This window comes from Apus apus, chromosome 1 (assembly GCF_020740795.1).
Source record: "Apus apus isolate bApuApu2 chromosome 1, bApuApu2.pri.cur, whole genome shotgun sequence".
Lineage (NCBI taxonomy): Eukaryota > Metazoa > Chordata > Aves > Apodiformes > Apodidae > Apus > Apus apus.
In genome coordinates, this window is record NC_067282.1 from 29749175 (window position 1) to 29767934 (window position 18760).

The 18760-nt window shown below is 37.2% G+C and overlaps 1 protein-coding gene across 11 annotated transcripts in view; it reads right to left on the bottom strand.

Moving 5' to 3' along the window:
- The window catches only part of LRCH1 (leucine rich repeats and calponin homology domain containing 1), a 124532-nt gene that overhangs the window by 60399 nt on the left and 45373 nt on the right, over window positions 1-18760 (bottom strand). For 10 of the 11 annotated variants that reach the window (XR_007891109.1, XR_007891108.1, XR_007891114.1 and 7 more), the window contains exon 2: window positions 2569-2713. Coding sequence is in view for 4 of the 11 variants with exons in the window: in XM_051634841.1 (XP_051490801.1) it covers window positions 2569-2713 (145 nt within the window). In the remaining 7 variants the exon portion in view is untranslated. Of the gene's footprint in view, window positions 1-2568; window positions 2714-9670; window positions 9689-18760 lie in introns of those variants that run through there. The other variant, XR_007891123.1, reaches the window with a different exon arrangement.

The window sequence follows — 18760 nt, forward strand, 5'->3', positions numbered from 1 at the left end:
TACAGGGAAAAATAATGTGACCATCAGTGGGTCATTTCTTTCCATTTCTTGAGGCACTTTATCTCTGAATCTCTTTTTCTTAAAATTGATAAAACCATTTTAAGTGACTTCATACCATATATATGGGGTTGGGGGGGAAACATGTATGAGCAGAAGAGTATGCATGAAGAGTAGCTGCATGAAGAGGAGCTGCAAGAAGACAAAAGTTGGTAGAATTCCTTAAAAAAGATTGTAATTCTAGAAACAGTTACTCAGGAAGTCAGAACTTAAATATGACAAATGTCACAATCCTTTGTGATTTCCAGGTGATGAAAAATGCTAAATTATGGTGATCCGTGGATCAATTCCCAGAGAAAGCAAAACAGAATAACATATTAACTGTGTTTCCTAGAATATGTGAAGGTTTTCTTAAGATATAACTTTTGTTTTTTATGGGTATTAAGCTGTAGGAAAAAAGTGGCACCCCAGTATCAACACTTTAGTTAGCTTCTGTATGACTGTTAAAGCTCCAGAGAACAAATATGCATGACTGAAGTCTAAAAGCAGATGGCAAAAACTGTCCTGTGTAATCCCAGTAAGAGTTGCAACACTGAATTGAAACATAAGGAAATAAAAATTAAAATTCCACAGATCTCAAAACATTTCCTCTATACCTGCATCCAGTAGTCTGCTACAAAACTGCATATGAAGATGTATATTCACACTTCACGTAACAGTCTCAAAGTGTTTTTACAAAGCAAATTATCATTATATCTCTGTTATAAAGGCTGGGAGGTAGACTGGTATCAAATAACAAACCCAAGGATATTAAAAATGAGACACCCAACTACTAACCAGCAGTATTTGGGGAAAAAAAAATAATTTAAAAAAAAAAAAATCAATGCTTATTGTGGTCAGGATTCTCAATTCTTATGTCTTTACAGAAGACCAAAACACAACCTATTCTAAAAAATAAACAGACCTTTTTTTTTTTTAAAGTTCTAAACAACTCAAATTGAGGAAGCCTAAAATCTAAAAAGGTTTAACTACACAGCAGAATCAGACACCAATCAGACACCAAAAAAACCCAAAGAATTCAGTAATTTATTTTTTTTTTTAAGTTTGGTAGAACTCAGAAGCAATTCACTAAGAGATAAAGAACAGCACATAAGGAGGGCAAGTGAGTAATAAATCATCATTAGTTTAATGTTTTATGTAAAGAACTTCCTTTTAACAGTATCCACCAATGCCCAAAGGCTGTATGTATCTCTTGGCAGCAGTTTCTAATTCTATTTAGCATATGGGCTCTGCTGGTAACAGGAAAAAAAAAATACTAATTTTACATCTATAACATTTTTCTTGCCAAGAAGCAACATACTTAGCAAGTCAAGGACATCTTTCCTTCTTGTACAGACTGCTTACTGTGTTCAGCTAACACGGGGGAGGGCACATCCAATAGAAGAGTGAATTTTAAACTGAGGGAAATGACCTTATTTAGTAAAACTTCAAAATTTTCCTTTGGTTTTGATTGCCTAATTTATGTGATACGTGATGTTAACTCTAACTATTCTGGGTTTGTCATGAATCATACAAATTCCATCATTACACTGAGTTCTAATTGAGTTTATTCTAATTCCTAAATATATTAAGATGTTTTATGTAATTATTTAATCCAGTCTTAACTTCTTTAGGTATTTTTAACAAACCTTATTTCAAAATTTCAAACCCTGTTCTTCCTTAAATGTGTGCAAATACTCAGCACACATCTTGTTTCAATTTTTAGAACCAAAATTAGCATTCCACAGTGGCCAAAACTGCAGTCAAATAACAATACAGGAAGGCTTGAGAAACATCCTCAATGTTTAGAAAACTGATAATCAGACCTTCATATGCTGAATTTAAAAGCCCAACAACCACTTTGCCCCCTGCCTAAACTTAATTCTCACAAAGATCAGGTAATTGTATCATCAGTATTACAGTTTTACATACTCATCTGCAAATAAACCTCCACATCTTGCCCCAGCTGAAAAAGTGCTGACATTCCCTCTCTCAAAAGCCAGTATGTATTCACCTGAACTTTAACCAGTAGCAATTCTCTGTACCAATTATTATTCACACACACTTTTCACTGAAAAGAGACAAAGGTGCCTAATTTTTTGCCCCTTTCTCCTAAAACAGGCAGCAACTGTACTTCTTACGAGGATACTAGTCCATTCCCCATTTAAAAAAATTATTCCTATCCCTTTCCCTTCAGCCTTTTAACTACAAGTATGTCAAGTTTCATGAAATATGTCACCAGAAGGGAATTAAAAGAATCCAACTGTGCTGATGTGATTAGCATTCTGAAATTACTAGAAGAATAAAGGAAAGGGATTAATAATACTTGGTGTTCTTTTAAATTATTAGTTTTACATTTTGGCCTTTAAAATGCCTTTAAAATATCTTCATACAGAGCTTTATCTACAGCCAATGAATTTTTGCATTACAACTTCCAATAAAATGAAAAATGCAGTCAGTTGTTCCAGAACATATAAAGCGTAGACACATAGGTAAATTAAAAAAAAAAAAAAGTGGCACACTTAAACTTACCTCAAATTTAAGTAAGTTAGCATTTGCAAGTTTATTATGGCATCTGGTATAATTTTAATACAATTGTGGTACAGATTTAGTGTTTCCAGTGACACAAAATGGCACAACTCCGTAGGGACCTCAGTTAATCTATTCTTTGATAAATCTGAAAAGAGAAAAAGAGAACGTACATTTCTTTGAGCCATTAGATATATATCCTTTGAACAGCCATGCTTCTTTATTAATATAAATTAATAAATGCAATCCTACAGTGAGACAACAAGTTAAGCCAATAGTTTTATTATGCAAAATGAAACAAGTGCTAAACTTCACAATCTTGAAATGGAACAGACTGTGTATGAAAGCGCAAACATTCAATTAAAAGTTACATGGTCTAATAAAAAGTAATTGTTTGCAGGACTCAATATGCTGAGGAAATACTTGCAAACAGAACCAAGTATAGATTCCAAAGCTCATATAATATATGCAAAGATCTAGCCAATACACAGCTTGTCATCTGCAAATAATGATAGTATTTAGAGAATACTAACAACAAGGATTATCACTTTATTTGAATAAATTTAAATAAAAAGTTATCTGTGTAACTCTTCAAAGTGATCCGTGTTTCCTAGATTTCAATTATATAAGAATGTTACCTGTAAAAATGGGGTAGACCTACAGGAATGGATTTTATATATGGTATAAATACATACAAGAAAACAGGGATGGATTCCAATGCCCCAAGTGAGCTCTTGCACTAACAGAATAAAAACTGTTCATATTTTATCAGCTATTCATTCTGTGTTCCTGATTTTAAGCACACAGACACAAGGGAAAATCAGTAGGAAGAAACGTTACTGAGCTTTGTTCCTTAATTACCACAGTATGACAAATGAGGGATCATGATATGAGCTGGAGTCATAAAATAACAATGCATGCCAGCATCCAACTGAATCACCTGAGTTCAGAGCAACAGGGTTGCAGCAGAGCAAACATCTCTTATCATCAGAAACTGCACAAATGCCACCTACCCATAGCACCAGATGGGTAACCAGGCCTGAACAATGGTCATCTGCTTAAAGTGGAAGGAACAGGAATGTACCTAGGCAAAAAGTCAAATGTCTGATGGGAAGGATACAAAGAAAAAATGGAGCTTCATAATCTTCTCACTTCTTCACTGCTGCTATTTTAAGCCTCCTACCTGATCCTTCAAAGCTTGTTTAGAAGCTTACTTCCTCAAACTACTAGAGTATAGCAGATACATTTCCAGAGTGCTGATGATCTGACTCCTCTCTTTAAGGGTCATAAAGCGTTGATTTTGTGAAGAAGAAGGCAGAAGCAAAAAGATCTTTTTAACTTCCTTTGCAGTTCCAGACATGTCAGTTTGCTGTGCACAAAGCAAAGGCACAGCTTGAGTTCAAAACCATTGCCAATAAGAAGGTTTTATAATTTTTATTTTTGTTTCTCTCTCCTGCATTGTGAGCTGAAATTCAGTACACTCTCTTCCCCCTGTCAGATTCCACTAAGCTGGTTTTCACTATTCCACGACAACAGCAATGGCCTAAAACAACTACAGTAACTGAGAGCAGCCCTGCTGACCCAAATGGCAGTATGGTTGAATTAAGCACCTCAACCAAGATTATTCACTTCTAAGTTACCATACAAGTACTGCTTGAACTGCTCTGCCTTCTCTTAAAGAGGTTTTGATGCTAGTTAGATACAGCATTACCTGAGCTTCTCCTTTCTTCATTTCTGCCACCAAACGAAATAATTCCCTATTTGAGTGAATGTTGTTATTGTTTCAAAGGGGAAGAAAGCCCTTCAGTGCTCCTCTGTTTTAGTGCTACTGTTTTCTGTTTGTCATGAGAACACTTGTTTACTAACATGGCATTCCAAAAAAATTACCACTAGTTCCCTCTCCTGACGCTTTCCCACCTATGCGTATTATCAGACATTAAAAGAGGACTGCCATGCCTATTTTAGAATCATGAAGGGGATCTTCATTTTTACAATTCAATTTCAAAGAAAACCTTCCCTTTTTTGAAACCACCTTTTTCTGCAGTGATACACACCACGTGTGTACTGCTCGTTTCCTCCTTTAAAGGGGAAGGAGCAGCAAGATCCAGAAGAGTGAACAGAATTTAGGCCTAGACTGAAGACAGTCCGCATGGCACTGGACATTACATAGAGTGACCTTTTATCCTCCATTCAGTTCTTTTCCCGTGATACACAGGTCAAAAACTGTGAACACAAAAACTGCAGCCCACCACCTAAGTGCGACTTTCATGTGTGTTCTCATTGACCTTCACATAAAATAAAAAGGACTGATGCCACAACAGTTAACTTACCCCTGAAAAATTCTAGTACCTGAAAAAAGTAGAACCGCAACTAGATTGACTACACTCCTGTAACAGACAAAGATTAAGCCTTAATGAAACTGCAGAATCTTTTGAACACACTGAGAAAAACAACAGCATACAACTTGTCTCTGTCACAACTCACAGAATCTCTGAAAAAGATTTTGCAAAGACTTTCCTGGGTTCATTATTTAAGGAAAAAGAAGAAGGCAGAAACTAACATTTTAAACAACTTCTGAAAATATTTTTTAAATGCAGAAATCATTAGCTGACAAACCTTTGCTTCCTTACTGTAATGTTTTAACTCTACATTTCCCAAATCACTAATCTACACATCCCCCTTGCTTCATTAATTTGAAGAATAACACTTCAGGGTTATTAAAAATAATGACATTCCTGTACAGACTAGCATTTACTACAGAAATGGAAATTCACAGAGGGATGGAATTTGCTGGTGTTTAAAGGAATTCTGATTAATTTGCATAGACCATCTAACACACAGGATGCCTAACATATTAATGAATCTGTGATGGAACAAGTACATCTAGTGGTTGCCAAGACAGTATAGGTAGGTCTCACCTGAGGTGACTTTTTCCTGTAAATTCCATTATGAAATAGGTGACACAAATATAAACAAACATGGAAGGAGGCCTTGCGCTGGAGTGAGCTTTTTGTTTTAAGTGAAATACGCTATTCATTCATTATTTGTGACATCAAGAAGTTTTTGAACTATATCTGGCTTCATTTCATCTTTTCCTGCCAAGAACAACTTTGTTAAAACTCCAAAATAAAGTAACAGAACACAGAAAAATAAGCAAACCAGTTTAGAAAAATATTAGCTGGAATCTTGATCTTTAGAAGAGTCAACACAATTCTGGCACAACGACATGGCTTTCTTATGAGAAATGTTACTATGTTGGAAGTTAGACAGGAACTACACAAAACAAACACTTCCTTAGCTGGGAGTGAACAATAAAAAGCAGAAAGTTCAGACTGGTAAATAAACCTTTAACAGACAACTCCAAGCCTTGCTCGGTGACTGGCACACTGCAAGATCAGGGTCTACACAGCCCTCACATCAGTGAAAACTGACCCCACCCTTAGGGAAAAATCTTTCCATCCCTGTAGCTCTGAATACATCTACAGTAAGTACCACTACTCAGTAGAGCCTTTTTGACTTCATGCTTTGCAGCCAGATTACCAACTGCCACTATACATATATACATGGTATAAAACGCTGCCACTGCAGAATCAAAACGGCATTGTCAAAATAACCAGAATAATACTAGAAGTCATATAGAATCATAGAATGGTTAAGGTTGGAAGGGACCTTAAAGATTATCCGGTTCCAACGCTCCTACTGTGAGCAGGGACACCTCCCACTAGACCAGGTTGCTCAAATTCTCAGTCCAGCCTGGCCTTAAAAACCTCCAAGGAGAGGGCTTCCACAGCCTCCCTGGGTAACCTTACTACCCTCTTGGTGAAGAATTTCTTCCTAATATCTAACCTAAATCTCTTTTTTCTTAGTTTAAAACCATTACCCCTTGTCCTATCACTCCCCTCAACCATCCTGGTGAAAAGCCCCTCCCCAGCTTTCCTGTAAGGCCTCTTGTAATATGGTTACATTTATTTCAGTAAGGTTAGCAAAGTGCTCCAATTTTCCTATCTTGCAGCTAGCAACACATTATTAAACACCAGTTATTAATACACTATTAAATACAAATCGCAGACAATTGATGGGAGAGCTAAACTAATTCAGCCTTTAACTCAGAGCAGCAATTCATTAAACAAATATGCATATGCATTAATACATCACAAATCTTGGCCAAGAATTTTCATGAAAGCAGTGCTTTCAAAAAGCATTGATTTAATATTTTCAGACTATAGAAAAACTCACTATAAATTTATAGTTCTAACATGCAAAAGGACAATAGACAAAAGGTGGAATTATGCAAGTAAGCACCTATCTACCACTTTGCAGGAAATTTTTGAGATATAAAAATCTGAAACAGAAGAAAAATCTGTATTTGATATGGAGTTTTGAAACCAAGAAATTGCAAGGTAAAAAAGCCACCCAAACAACCTTAAATACAGCCCACCATGTTCCTATTTTTGTACTTTTCAGCACTTACTGAATGAAATACAGGAGTTATTTTGAAGAATGTATTTGCATTTGTACTAAGATACTATCCAAGGTGCTTAAATGAGATGTCTGAACTGGATTTGACAAAATTCAAGCAAATCATGGTAGGAGTCTAAAAAAATAGTAAATTCAACCCTAATTTTATGGGGAAATGATCCAAATAAAGAATGCTGGGAAATGCATAAAGAACTCTGTATGTGAAACGCCACAACTGTATGAAGCTTCATCTTTTGTGCTGTAAGTTACCCATATTTTTATTAGGGTTTTAGGAAGCCTGTATTTCCATATTAGCTCCCTGTATCTTTATTGATAATTGGAAGCCACAAGTTGATGGCACTGTATCTCAGACACCGTAAAAAGAAGGCAAGTGATCTATTATCACTGTAATTGTGCCTATCATAATAGAACAGTCAATGCTCTCTAATGAAGCAATTGCTTCTTCTCCCTAAATGGCAGGAAAATGCATCATCCCATAGGCAAATGCTATATATTAGTCATAAGAACATCATAATGCAGCTATAAAATGCCATATACTTCTAAGACATGCCCTACAACTTGTCAACATGTAGCATAGCAGTATACCTTGTCTCAGTTACTTGCCATCTCAATATGCCAGTAAGGATCAATGAATAATGTCCAGGATGTACATTCAGATTTTACAGCAGTCAGCAACTTTTACAGACAGTGATGCTACACGAACCAAAAAGAGGAAAAGACCTCCACTGCCTCTGGCACCTAATGCTTTTTGGTTTGTTCATCACAATTATGCCACAAAGAATGTGTGGCATTTCTTCACTAAGAAACATTTTTATTTAAATTATTCAGCAGAGAGAAGAACAGATAACAGAAAACAAAGAATATCCAATGCAGTAAAAACAATTCTGCTGCCATACAAGAAAAAATAAATAGTAGTAAACAGACTCGGGGTTCTCCATTCTGAAACTACAACTTATCACAGAGAAAAAAGTAGTTTCAGTGCTGCGAAACAGTATTTGTCACTACTGATGCAATAACTTGTAACAATAACATGTAGACACTGATTAATGCCACTGAGTCTAGATGTACAACTGCTGACTCAAAACACATAGGAAGTGCATCTACCCCAGGCAATTTGACATAAAAATGTAGAGACACTGCAAAATAAATACTTTTGAACAGATTATGAAGTTACTCTGCTGTTTCACATACACTTCCTAAGCACTACTTTTTGGAACACTGTCTTTTTTTTTTTCCACCTGTTTCCCATTGATAATATAAGAATTAACATTGAAAATTTCCACCTCAAAGCCACAGAGAAATTGAGATTATACTACAGGTGTAGCAAATTTCATTTAACACTAGAGATATACAACACAATGTTTTTCAGTGTCACTGATGGTCAGAAAGAACTCAACTTATTACTTGTCAAAGTAACAACTGTAATAGTAATCATAGATATTCGCCACAATTATCAGAGGGGATCTAACAGGGGCTTTAGATGGAGAGAAAAAAAAAAAATGACTGAAGGAAACCAACACTAGGAGAAAGCATCTCGCAGAGCCTGGCAGGTGTCACCACTAGAGGGGGTCCTGATCTCACAGAATTGGCCAACACCCTGTAATCGTGTTCCTCAACAGTTTCTTTCTTTTAAGGTCCATCCACAGTGTATGAACAGGACATAATTAGAAAGGCACGGCTTACAACACCCCTTGCCCACCCCTCCCACCACTCTTAACAACCTATTGCCTACCGTAGTTTTCAAAATATGACAAATAAGACCATTCACTTGCAATCAATACTGCAAGAAACAAATGTGTAAATTGCTCTCTACAGAGGTCAACTTTTTAAAAAATATATATATATATTCTGAAATAGTCATAATCAAGTGTTTTTCCCTCAGATGATGTAAGAATCTGAGGTTGAGCTCTCTGTAGTTAGAGCAACATTTGGCCTATGTTTGACAGAAGTGGCATTAAAAGTTAGAAGACACATTTGACAAAGACCCTGCTTACAAACTTAATCTTTCCCAGTGACACTCATCTACCATTCCACTCTATTTCATCTGCCACTCCATTATGAAATATGCAGCTTGCTTTTCCACCGTGTCCTGTAACCTCCCAATAAAGTACAGCCAAGTGTAAGAAATGTGCGTCCTACATTTCTCCTCAGGTAGTGAACCAACTACCCTGAAGGAAGCAAACAGTATAAGCTGCCTCTCCCAGACACCAAAACATTGAGCAAACATTACTGCTGCTTCCTCTGTGTGAAACAAGGGTGGTGGAAAGAAAGAGAAAAAGGGTAGCAATAACTCAGTAAATGGAAGCATATTCTCATTATTAGTTCCATGGCATGCTACGATTCCAAAGAGACAAAGGCAATTTCTCTACAAGAAACATGGTCAAAACAGTATCACAAGCCTGGAAGAATAAAGAGAAGGTTAATACAAGAATCAGCTTCATTATTGCAGTTGCCTTTAGGTGGCAAAATAAAACATTTGCATTTTTCCTTTATCTTATAATTTCTTCCTCTTTAGAACAACTGTTCGGGGTTAAGATTGGCAGAAAAAATGGTTCCTGAGAGGACTGGGTTTACATACTGAAGATCAACCTAATGTGAAAGTGCATGAAACTCCCTAAAAACATACTGTAAACCAGCTGGATTCTTCCTGCAGATCTCTGTGTAGGGCTGTGGTGAGCTGACCTTGGCTGACCACCAGGTGTCCATCCAGCCGCTCTCGTTCCCCAGGACAAGGGTAAAAACCAGGATGTAAAAGCTCATAAAAGAGAGACCACTCACTTATTACTATCACATGCAACACAGACTCGACGTGGGGAAAATTTATTTAAAATTAATAACAGTGTAGGACAGTGAGGAAAAAAACCAAACACCACCTTCCCCCATCCCCTTTTTCCCAGGATAACTTCACTGATGACCCTCCTACTTCCAACCCCATGGTGCAGGGGGACAGGGAATGGAAGTTGTGGTCACTCACAACACTTTTCTCCTTTCACACTCCTTTCTCACACAGCTGCCATGTGAGAAAGCATTTTTCACCTTTTCTTAACTGTGTAATCATAGAGGCATGACCAGCATTGCTGATGACCCATCTTGGAGCCAGCTGGAGCTGGCTTTGTCTGACAGGGCGGCAGCTTCCGGTGCCTTTTCACAGAAGTAACCCTTGCAGCCCCCTTGTTACCAAAATCTTACCCAATACAGGCACCCAACACTTGCATCACAAAATGGAAAAACGTATCAGAGAACAAACACCTTCCATCAACAGAAAGACCTTCAATCACATGTTGTACAAAACCCAGTTCACAGGCCATGAAGCATTTCCTCCTTCTCCCACACTTTCTGCACAAGGACAATACAAGTAATTAATTTTCACTCCTTAATAAACAATCAGCCCTAAGATCCATCAACGGATTGTACCATTCCAGTATTGTAACAGTCAGCCTCAGAAGGACTTATATATTTCAGGTGTTTTCTCAGACACAGTAAAAGAAGTGTTGTTCAGCCAACTCCAAAAACTTTTACAACTGTTTGTGATAATTTTCAGCCTTTATAATTATGGAGAGCACTGGAGAAACAAAAACTGAAAGGTTCACATCATACACCATCAAGGTGAACATCTTTACTGAATCAAACCATATTCCAGTCATCTGCCTGAACTGTTCATACTGGGACATGAAAGAAATTTTTATGAAGAACACCCACCAATAATGAAAGTAGGACCTTCCCTGGCTTCTGTGTGTAAACAAAAACTAAAAGTGTATGTTGATACTGAAAAGTCCTGAAGATTAGCTTCATTCATCACAGATACATTTCAATTATTATAATGGAATGCTGTGAGTAGGTAAACTGTGGGCTATAAGGGGACTTCCAGGTATATTAGAGACTTCTCACAGGACTAAGACTTGGAATATTAAATTATTTTCTTAAAGAAGAATACTGACTACAGCTTTCATCAAATTCAAAGCAAAAGCTCAAAAATGTGTAAATCGTACACATGTGTAAATAAACACACCGGCACACAACCTTATTTTCACCAAGCAACTTACTCGCACCTACTGGAGAACAGGGAAAGATGTGAAATAAAAAACATGAATTGCATTCTATCACGATGGTGGTGGATCCCCACACGGCATACTGCAGTCTTCTATTACACACCTCTTGTTTCAGTCAGAGAGATCTCCTCTCTTAAAGCTGCCTACTTTCAAAATCAACACCTTTCATTTCAACAGGGAAATGACACACGATGCACTCAAAACCAGCAGGATGTGATGTAGTGTTCTACAACCTTTTCCAGCTCACAGACAGTACAACTAGAAGAACTAAGATGAATTCAATGCCAAGGTTTCTTTTTCATTTTATTCTCTATTTTAATGGCTCTTACTTTTCCTCAGGCTGTGAAGAGAGGCCACTATTTATGCTATGCACTATGTGCCTTGGTGAGGAGGTACCTCACATTTACCATCTGGCAGAAGCTGCACATGAACCAGTTTCTGTGAAGTGGCTCACTTGCCAGGACTCTGAGGATTATCACTTTCCACACCTGGCAGACTAAAATACTAGATTTGTTTATATTCAATTCATTTTTATACATGAACTATTTCATGCCTTGTAAGAAAATTTGCCATAAACAGGGAAATGAACACAAGTTATTTGATCTTTGGGTATATCAAAGGCATGTGGGTAAAGACATGAAAAAGCTACCTGACGCTAATTGACAGTGACATGAAAAGCTGAGTATTACTCATCTAATCACTTCCCTTTTTGTCTGCTCATCTCCCACAGATGCCAGGGTTAATCTACCTTATCTACATTACTGCACTTGTCCTGCAATGCTTCTTGAAGTCAGCACAACATAATTGTAATAGTTTATCAACACAAATCTGTTTTATACCATGAAAGCTGATTTACACTATTGAGCACATCCTTAAATAATGAATTAATTATATTACTATTACACAGGAAAAATTGTGAAAATAATTATTTGAAGTTACATTTGAAATTATCATTTAATTTGAAAGAAATGGCTAAGAAACACTTCAGCCTTCTAAGTGATACAGGAATCTGTGAAAACATTACCAGAGACTGAGGTACCAAAGAAGAAAATCCTGGCATAAGCAAATATATTAAATTCTAATAAACAACTAAGTATCAGATGGCTGTTCCTAGACAAAGAGGGGGCAGGAAAAAAAAAAATAAATAGAAATACTTTCTTGAACTGGAGGCAAAATAAGCACAGTACATACTGTCTCTATCCTTAAAAGAACCCAAACTAAAAACCACCTAGCTGGAACCACCAGAACTACAGACCTGTACATTTTGCACCAAGATCACTTTCCTAGGTAACTGTTCCCATAGCTCTTATTTTAAGCTCAAGACAATGTTCCTCAACTTTCTCATTTTAATTTCCTTCAGAATTAACCCTTGCCTTCTCTGTGGAAAACCGAATCAAAGCAGCTACCGCATCCAGCATGCTGCTGTCAGCCAAGGAATGAGTTAGGTTTGGTGGAAAAAACATGCAATTTTTTTTTTTTTTTTCATACTTGTTTTAACAAGTCATAGTTTACATGACGATTTTAATCTAACATCTTTTGAAACTGAGAAACATCAGATCCATAGACTGCAAAAAGACTGGTAGGGGTCTAAAACACACACACACACACACCCTTTTACTTATCCAGTGCCTGTGACTGGGCAGGCAGAAACCACCTTATGCCTGCCATAATACTTCCTGAGGGACACAGGTGGCAATAAGCCAGCAGGCACAGATGGCACTTGTAGGTCAGTCTGCAACCACAGACAAACACCAATGCTGCTAATATGTAACAACTGCACGGCAATCTGCATTTTGAAGGGACAAAAGAATGTCTTCTTTTTTATTACCTTCATATTGTTTAAGGAGGTTGTGGGTTTGGGATTTTTTTGGAGGGAGAAGATAACTTCCCAAGCTTCTGAAATACACAAAATTACTAATGCTCATTTATACCCCCTACAGAGCATGGCCTACAATTTCTGCTCTGGTGCAGATTAACTTCCTCTTCCTTATTTATTTTCTTTTCAGACCAACTTTAAGGAGGTCTAATTTCCATGTTACATGCTAAGAATTACAGTGATATTTTTTCTACAAGAATAATTTTGGACTGAATCCTCTTACTGAAATAATTCTAATTTGCTTTTATGTGTATCTTACCTTGCATTTTCCTCTTTGCTCGATAGCTAACATGTTCTAGATGTGGTAACAATGAGTTGGCACAGACACAGAACAGGCTACATGTAAAGTAGGAAAGGGACAGGAAAGTGTTGATTCGCTAAGCCTTCCCCATCAATAACTAAAATAACATGTAAAGAACTACCTACTCTGAGGTCTAATCCTGAAGAGGCTACATCAGCCAGTTTATTCAGACTCAAATGAGAGACCTACGGGTAGACAGCAAGGAGTCCTGTGAAGAGCAGACAGGTAACATTATTTCCATTATCTTATCGTAGCCTGATGGGTAGAAGTGAAAACCAGATATATTAGATTAAAGAAGTCAAATAAGTACAGTGTACATTAGTGATAGATTTGGGGGAAAAAAAACAACAACAAACAAACAAAAAAAAACCACTTTTAATCTGTTGTGGTGTTTTTTTGTTGTTAAAATTCAATAATGCTTGAATGGAACAGCTGGAGTTAAATTACCCTGGTCACAAGAAAAAGTCTTTGCTACACAAGCTGTGAACCTGCTCAAATCAATGACAACCAACCACTTGATACACATGCTGCTGAAATCCAAATTATGTTTTCTGAAAACAGGAATCAAGCTTAAAGCTTCAGGGCTAGAACTTAGGGATTTGGGTAGTATACCTCCAACTGTGAAAGCAGAAACTCCCAAAAGATTTTCTAAAGCACTCCTTGGCTTGGTTTGTCCATGCAACAGATACATTTTGAGATGTTTACTATGCGACAAACTTAATTTTTGACAGTTTTCCACCACTGAGGGTGCTGAACATGCTAACCTTTTACTACCTCTACTATTACTCAGTGGCTAAGCTCCCACTGATATTGTGAACTCCAAATTAGAAATTTTGAGTTAATTCACTTTTTAAGTCATGAATGCACTGTAAAACTCACTGAATCAATAACTGATACTTGGCACTGTACCTCCTAAACATTTTGACTCAATAACTAATTTTTTAATAGTACTCTCAACAAGTTCATTAATATACAGGTAGTTAAAGTGAGCCACTGATGATTTAGCCAATGATTTTGTCACCTTTCACACAGTATTAAAACTGTCACAGGACTTTTAACAAATGCATTCTCATGACTCAGTATTTGAGTGTCAATTATTTTAGTCATGCCCAGTAAAAAGAGGTTATACTTCATGAGAGAACTGTGGGTTTAATTAAAAAATTGCATGGCATTCTGCTCAGATTATGACTTTTCTGCATAAGCAAGTGTCTTGCATTCTTATCTAACTTCCAATTCAGCCTCCTTTTACTAAAAAAAGAAAAAGAAAAAAAAAACAAACACAAAAAACAGCAAAAAAAAAAAAGCCCTAGAGATCAAAGGACCTTTAAAATTTTAATTTGGACTTCTTCCAAAATGGAGTAATCTGTGACTGATATGCATCAGTCATCTACTTCTGAGCTCTCGTTTCTTCTCTTTCTTGCCCTGCATCTTCAAAAATTTGGATGGGAAATTAATTCCTTTTGGAAGAACTCTAAAGAGATACAGCAGCAAATATCCAATTATACATATATCTTACTTCCTAAATAAAAAAGGCTGATTATCCAGAAATTATGAATCATTTCATTCATTGATTCCCTCAGAAGAAACAGCATTACCACATACTCCCCATGTGTTTCCTATGCTTACTTAATGAAAGTCTCATCTCTAAAGTTTGTTTATTCAAGACTGACACAGATAGTAGAAAATTAACTCAAACAAAAAGAGCTTCCAATGTGGCTCGTGCGGAGCCCTCTGCCAGCACACCTGCAGATACACTGAAGGTGTTACTCAAAAGACTACACATTATCACAAAGTTACAACTGTTGTGCTATAAATTATCAGCTGATCTGTTTTTCATATACAACAGTACTGCATTTCACAGAAAGCTATTTTTAACTGTTGACTGAGAATAGAAATACCTATTGTATACCATGCTCTTCTAACAAATGGAAAAGGTTAAAAGTTTAGTGAAACTTCTTTACAAATGAGTGTAGGCTTTTAAATCAAGCATCTCAAAATTTTTAAATGCCATAATGCCAGAAAGCTTAAGATGTATTTTATCAAGGTCTGCTGTATCACCTAGAGTCTTTTGCTAGAAATACTTGCACATAACAAATTCTCCTAAAGCTTTCTCCAGTGCCTTAAATGAAGAGGCTTTTTTCTTATTTTGCAGCTCACTTTCTATATAACTGTCCACAGAACATGTAAGGCTAAGGATCAAGATTGTCCTTTAAATTGTTCCTCCCTCCAGCTTTTTTCCCTGTGATATATTTATGATAGTATCTTCTCCCAGCCATTCCTCTGCAAGATTAATAAACAAATTAGATTCTTCTAGTTTACTCTTGTTACGGTTTCTGACCATACAAGCAGGCATGTTCTGCACCTGTTTCAGTCTCAAGTCACCTCCCTCGAAGGATAACATTGGAGGATAACATTACACCATTGCCACATATATCATCATTGAGAATTTCTAGTCCCTGTTGAAATACATCTTCTGATCCAGCCTTAGAACAAAATCATATGTTGAAGATTTGTCATAATCGTGGATTGTGACCATCTTTACAAGTGCCATATCCAGGTTTTCTTCCTTTACTGATTACAAGTGATGAATGCAAGACTTACAGCAGACATTTTGTGTATTGAATGAGATTTTCAGCTGCCTGTTTTCTGGATCATTCTTCATAGAGCAATTAATGTTACTAAATATACCCTGACTGTTTTAAGTCTGTGTTCTCACCACAAAGAAGAGTGCTTAAGAAACAGAACACAGGGCAAAAAATCCTGACAACAGAGAATACTTGCTTCTATAACAAAGTTTCCCATCAGAAATAAGTTATCGATCTCAGCTGAAATTAAAAAACACACACAAAAAATCAAGTTTGCTCACAAACAAAATTATAAGCAAAAGCAACTCCTTCTACAGGTTCATAACAGTATAATGTTACACAAGCTTAAATGTATCTGGCATTACTGATATCAATTGTCATTCCAAAGTTAAAAGCTATGATGCTTTATTAAACCAAGCCAATAACCAGAGCACCTTACCAATTTGGAAATATATGCTTATTGCCATTTATTACCAAGTTTTCCAAGGTCTGCTTTTGCATAACATCTGAAGAGAATCTTGCCCACATCCTTCCCTCCCACCAATAAATCAGTCATGTCTTAAGCATGAACACAAAAAAACAGCTCATTTTCCACTAGCCAAGCTCTTTTTAGAGGTTAAATAAACCTATTAAAAAGAGGTTATTTAGGCTATTTTAAAGTTTATTTTAGAAGTTAATAAACCTCTAAAAAGAGGTTTATTTGAACAAATCTCTTTTACATGATAAAAACTCCTGAACTAAATATAGGCAGAGCTAACTTACTTTATTCAAGTACATGGGCAGTCCAACTTGTGGGACAATCTTTTGATGTGAAATTACATCAGTCATTTGTCAACAACTCCCAGTCAATGTCAACAACTCACAGAGGTACAGACTAGCATTTCCATTTCGTGTTGCAATAGAAGCCACAAAAACAATCTCAACAACTGCTATCAGAAAACTCTCATTTGTTATCCCACTGTTCATTTTTTACTGAGAAACACGAAAAAACGCTGCAAGGATGTAAAGTGAGTCATGAGTCTGGATACTGTAGCCAAATTATAATAGAATGGTTTGGGTTGGAAGGAACCTTAAAGATCATATAGCTCCATCCCTCCTGCAATGAAGGGACACCTCCCACTAGACCAGGTTGCTCAAAGCCCCATCTAACCTGGCCTTGAACACTTCAGGGAGGGGGAATCCGCAACTTCCCTGGGCAGTCTGTGCTAGTGTCTCACCACCCTCACACTAAAGAATTTCTTTCTAAGGTCTAATCTAAATCTACCCTCTTTCAACTTAAAACTCCCTCTCATGCTTTCCTTACTTCCTTGTAAAAAGTACTTCCCCAACTTTCTGGTAAGGCCCCCCTTTCATGTACTGGAAGGCTGCTACAAGGTCTCACAGAATCACAGAAACTTTATGGTTTGGAAGCTTAACCATCCACCCAGGAGATAAAAAAACCAAAGCAAACAAACAAGCAAACAAAACAAACAAAAATAAACCACACCCAAAAAAACCCCATACCAAACAAACACCATCACCCACTAAGCCCACTACAGCAATTCCCAAAGTGCCATGTCTACAGGTTTTTTTAATACCTCCAGGGACGGTGACTCCACCACCTCTCTGGGCAGCCCCTTCCAATGCCTGAAGCCTTCTCTTCTCAAGGCTGAACAACCCCAAGTCTCTCAGCCTGTCTTAACAGAAGAGGTGCTCAAGTTCTTTGACCATCTTCATGGCCCTTCTTGGTGATACAAGAGGTCCATGTCTTTCTTGTGATGGATGCCCCAGGACACAGTATTCCAGGAGAGGTCTCACAAGAGTGGAGTAGAGGGGAGAATGACCTCCCTCTACCCACTGGCCACACTTCATGCAGTCCAGGATACAATTCCAAGAATACTCTTCATTAACAAAATATAAAAACTGGATTTATATGCAATTATTGCTCAAAGAGGAAAACAAATGCTAGTACACAGAGAGGAAGGAGCAACTTGGCCTTTCCTTCAGACATGAGTGTAGCCACTTTAGAGGCTGCAGCATTGAAACTAGGCAACATAGGCAAGCTAGTAATTCACTGAAGATACTGGCTGTCGAAGAGGACATCTGTAGAAGCAGAAAAAAGTTGACACAGACCTGGACCAGTATCCCCTTCATCACGCAATTGTAGGACTTTCTGCAGGACACCGCACATTATAACAAAAAACATGGTGAGGTCCTACTGCAATTCATGTGTGCTTATGTTAAAGACAAGGAAGAAGAGTGAATAACAGCACCCAGTAAGATGTGGAAAACCTCTATTTGTTCAGCTTCAATAAATGAACAAGTTATCTTCTGCAGCACATACGACACAACACTTAAAAAGATTTCAGGGTTAGGGACCAAGGAATGACTTAACTGGAGTCATCAACAGAACTCTAAGATCGCTGCCTTTCACAGAAAGGAAGGGAAGGCAGAGTCAGACTTCTGCTGCCTCTTCCTCAGCAGGAGAATGTACAACACAGTCAGTACTCACCAACTCACTTGTCTTTATTCTTTGAAAGGCACAAAAAGAGAGCTGCACTTCTCATTTGTCACTGAAAAAAAACAGCCTCTGAAAAGGTAACACAGCAGTATTTTTCTCCACGCAATTCAGTTCTACTTCAGATGTGCAATGCACACAGACTACTTCTTTTCTTTATTATTTCATACTACTACTGACACTGGAGGGGAAAATCCCGAAGTCCCCTCCATCCATTTTTCAGCTTTGAACACTGAAAACAACGTTTAAGACATCCTTAAAAGCTGAACATAGTATTTTCTTCTCGTGGTTTAGCAATATGGTGGCCTAGAACGACAGTATAAGCTGCATCTGGGTTACAAATTTTGTTCACAACATATTTATATGATTTAGAAAACATAATCAAGGTATATGACTTTAATACTTTCA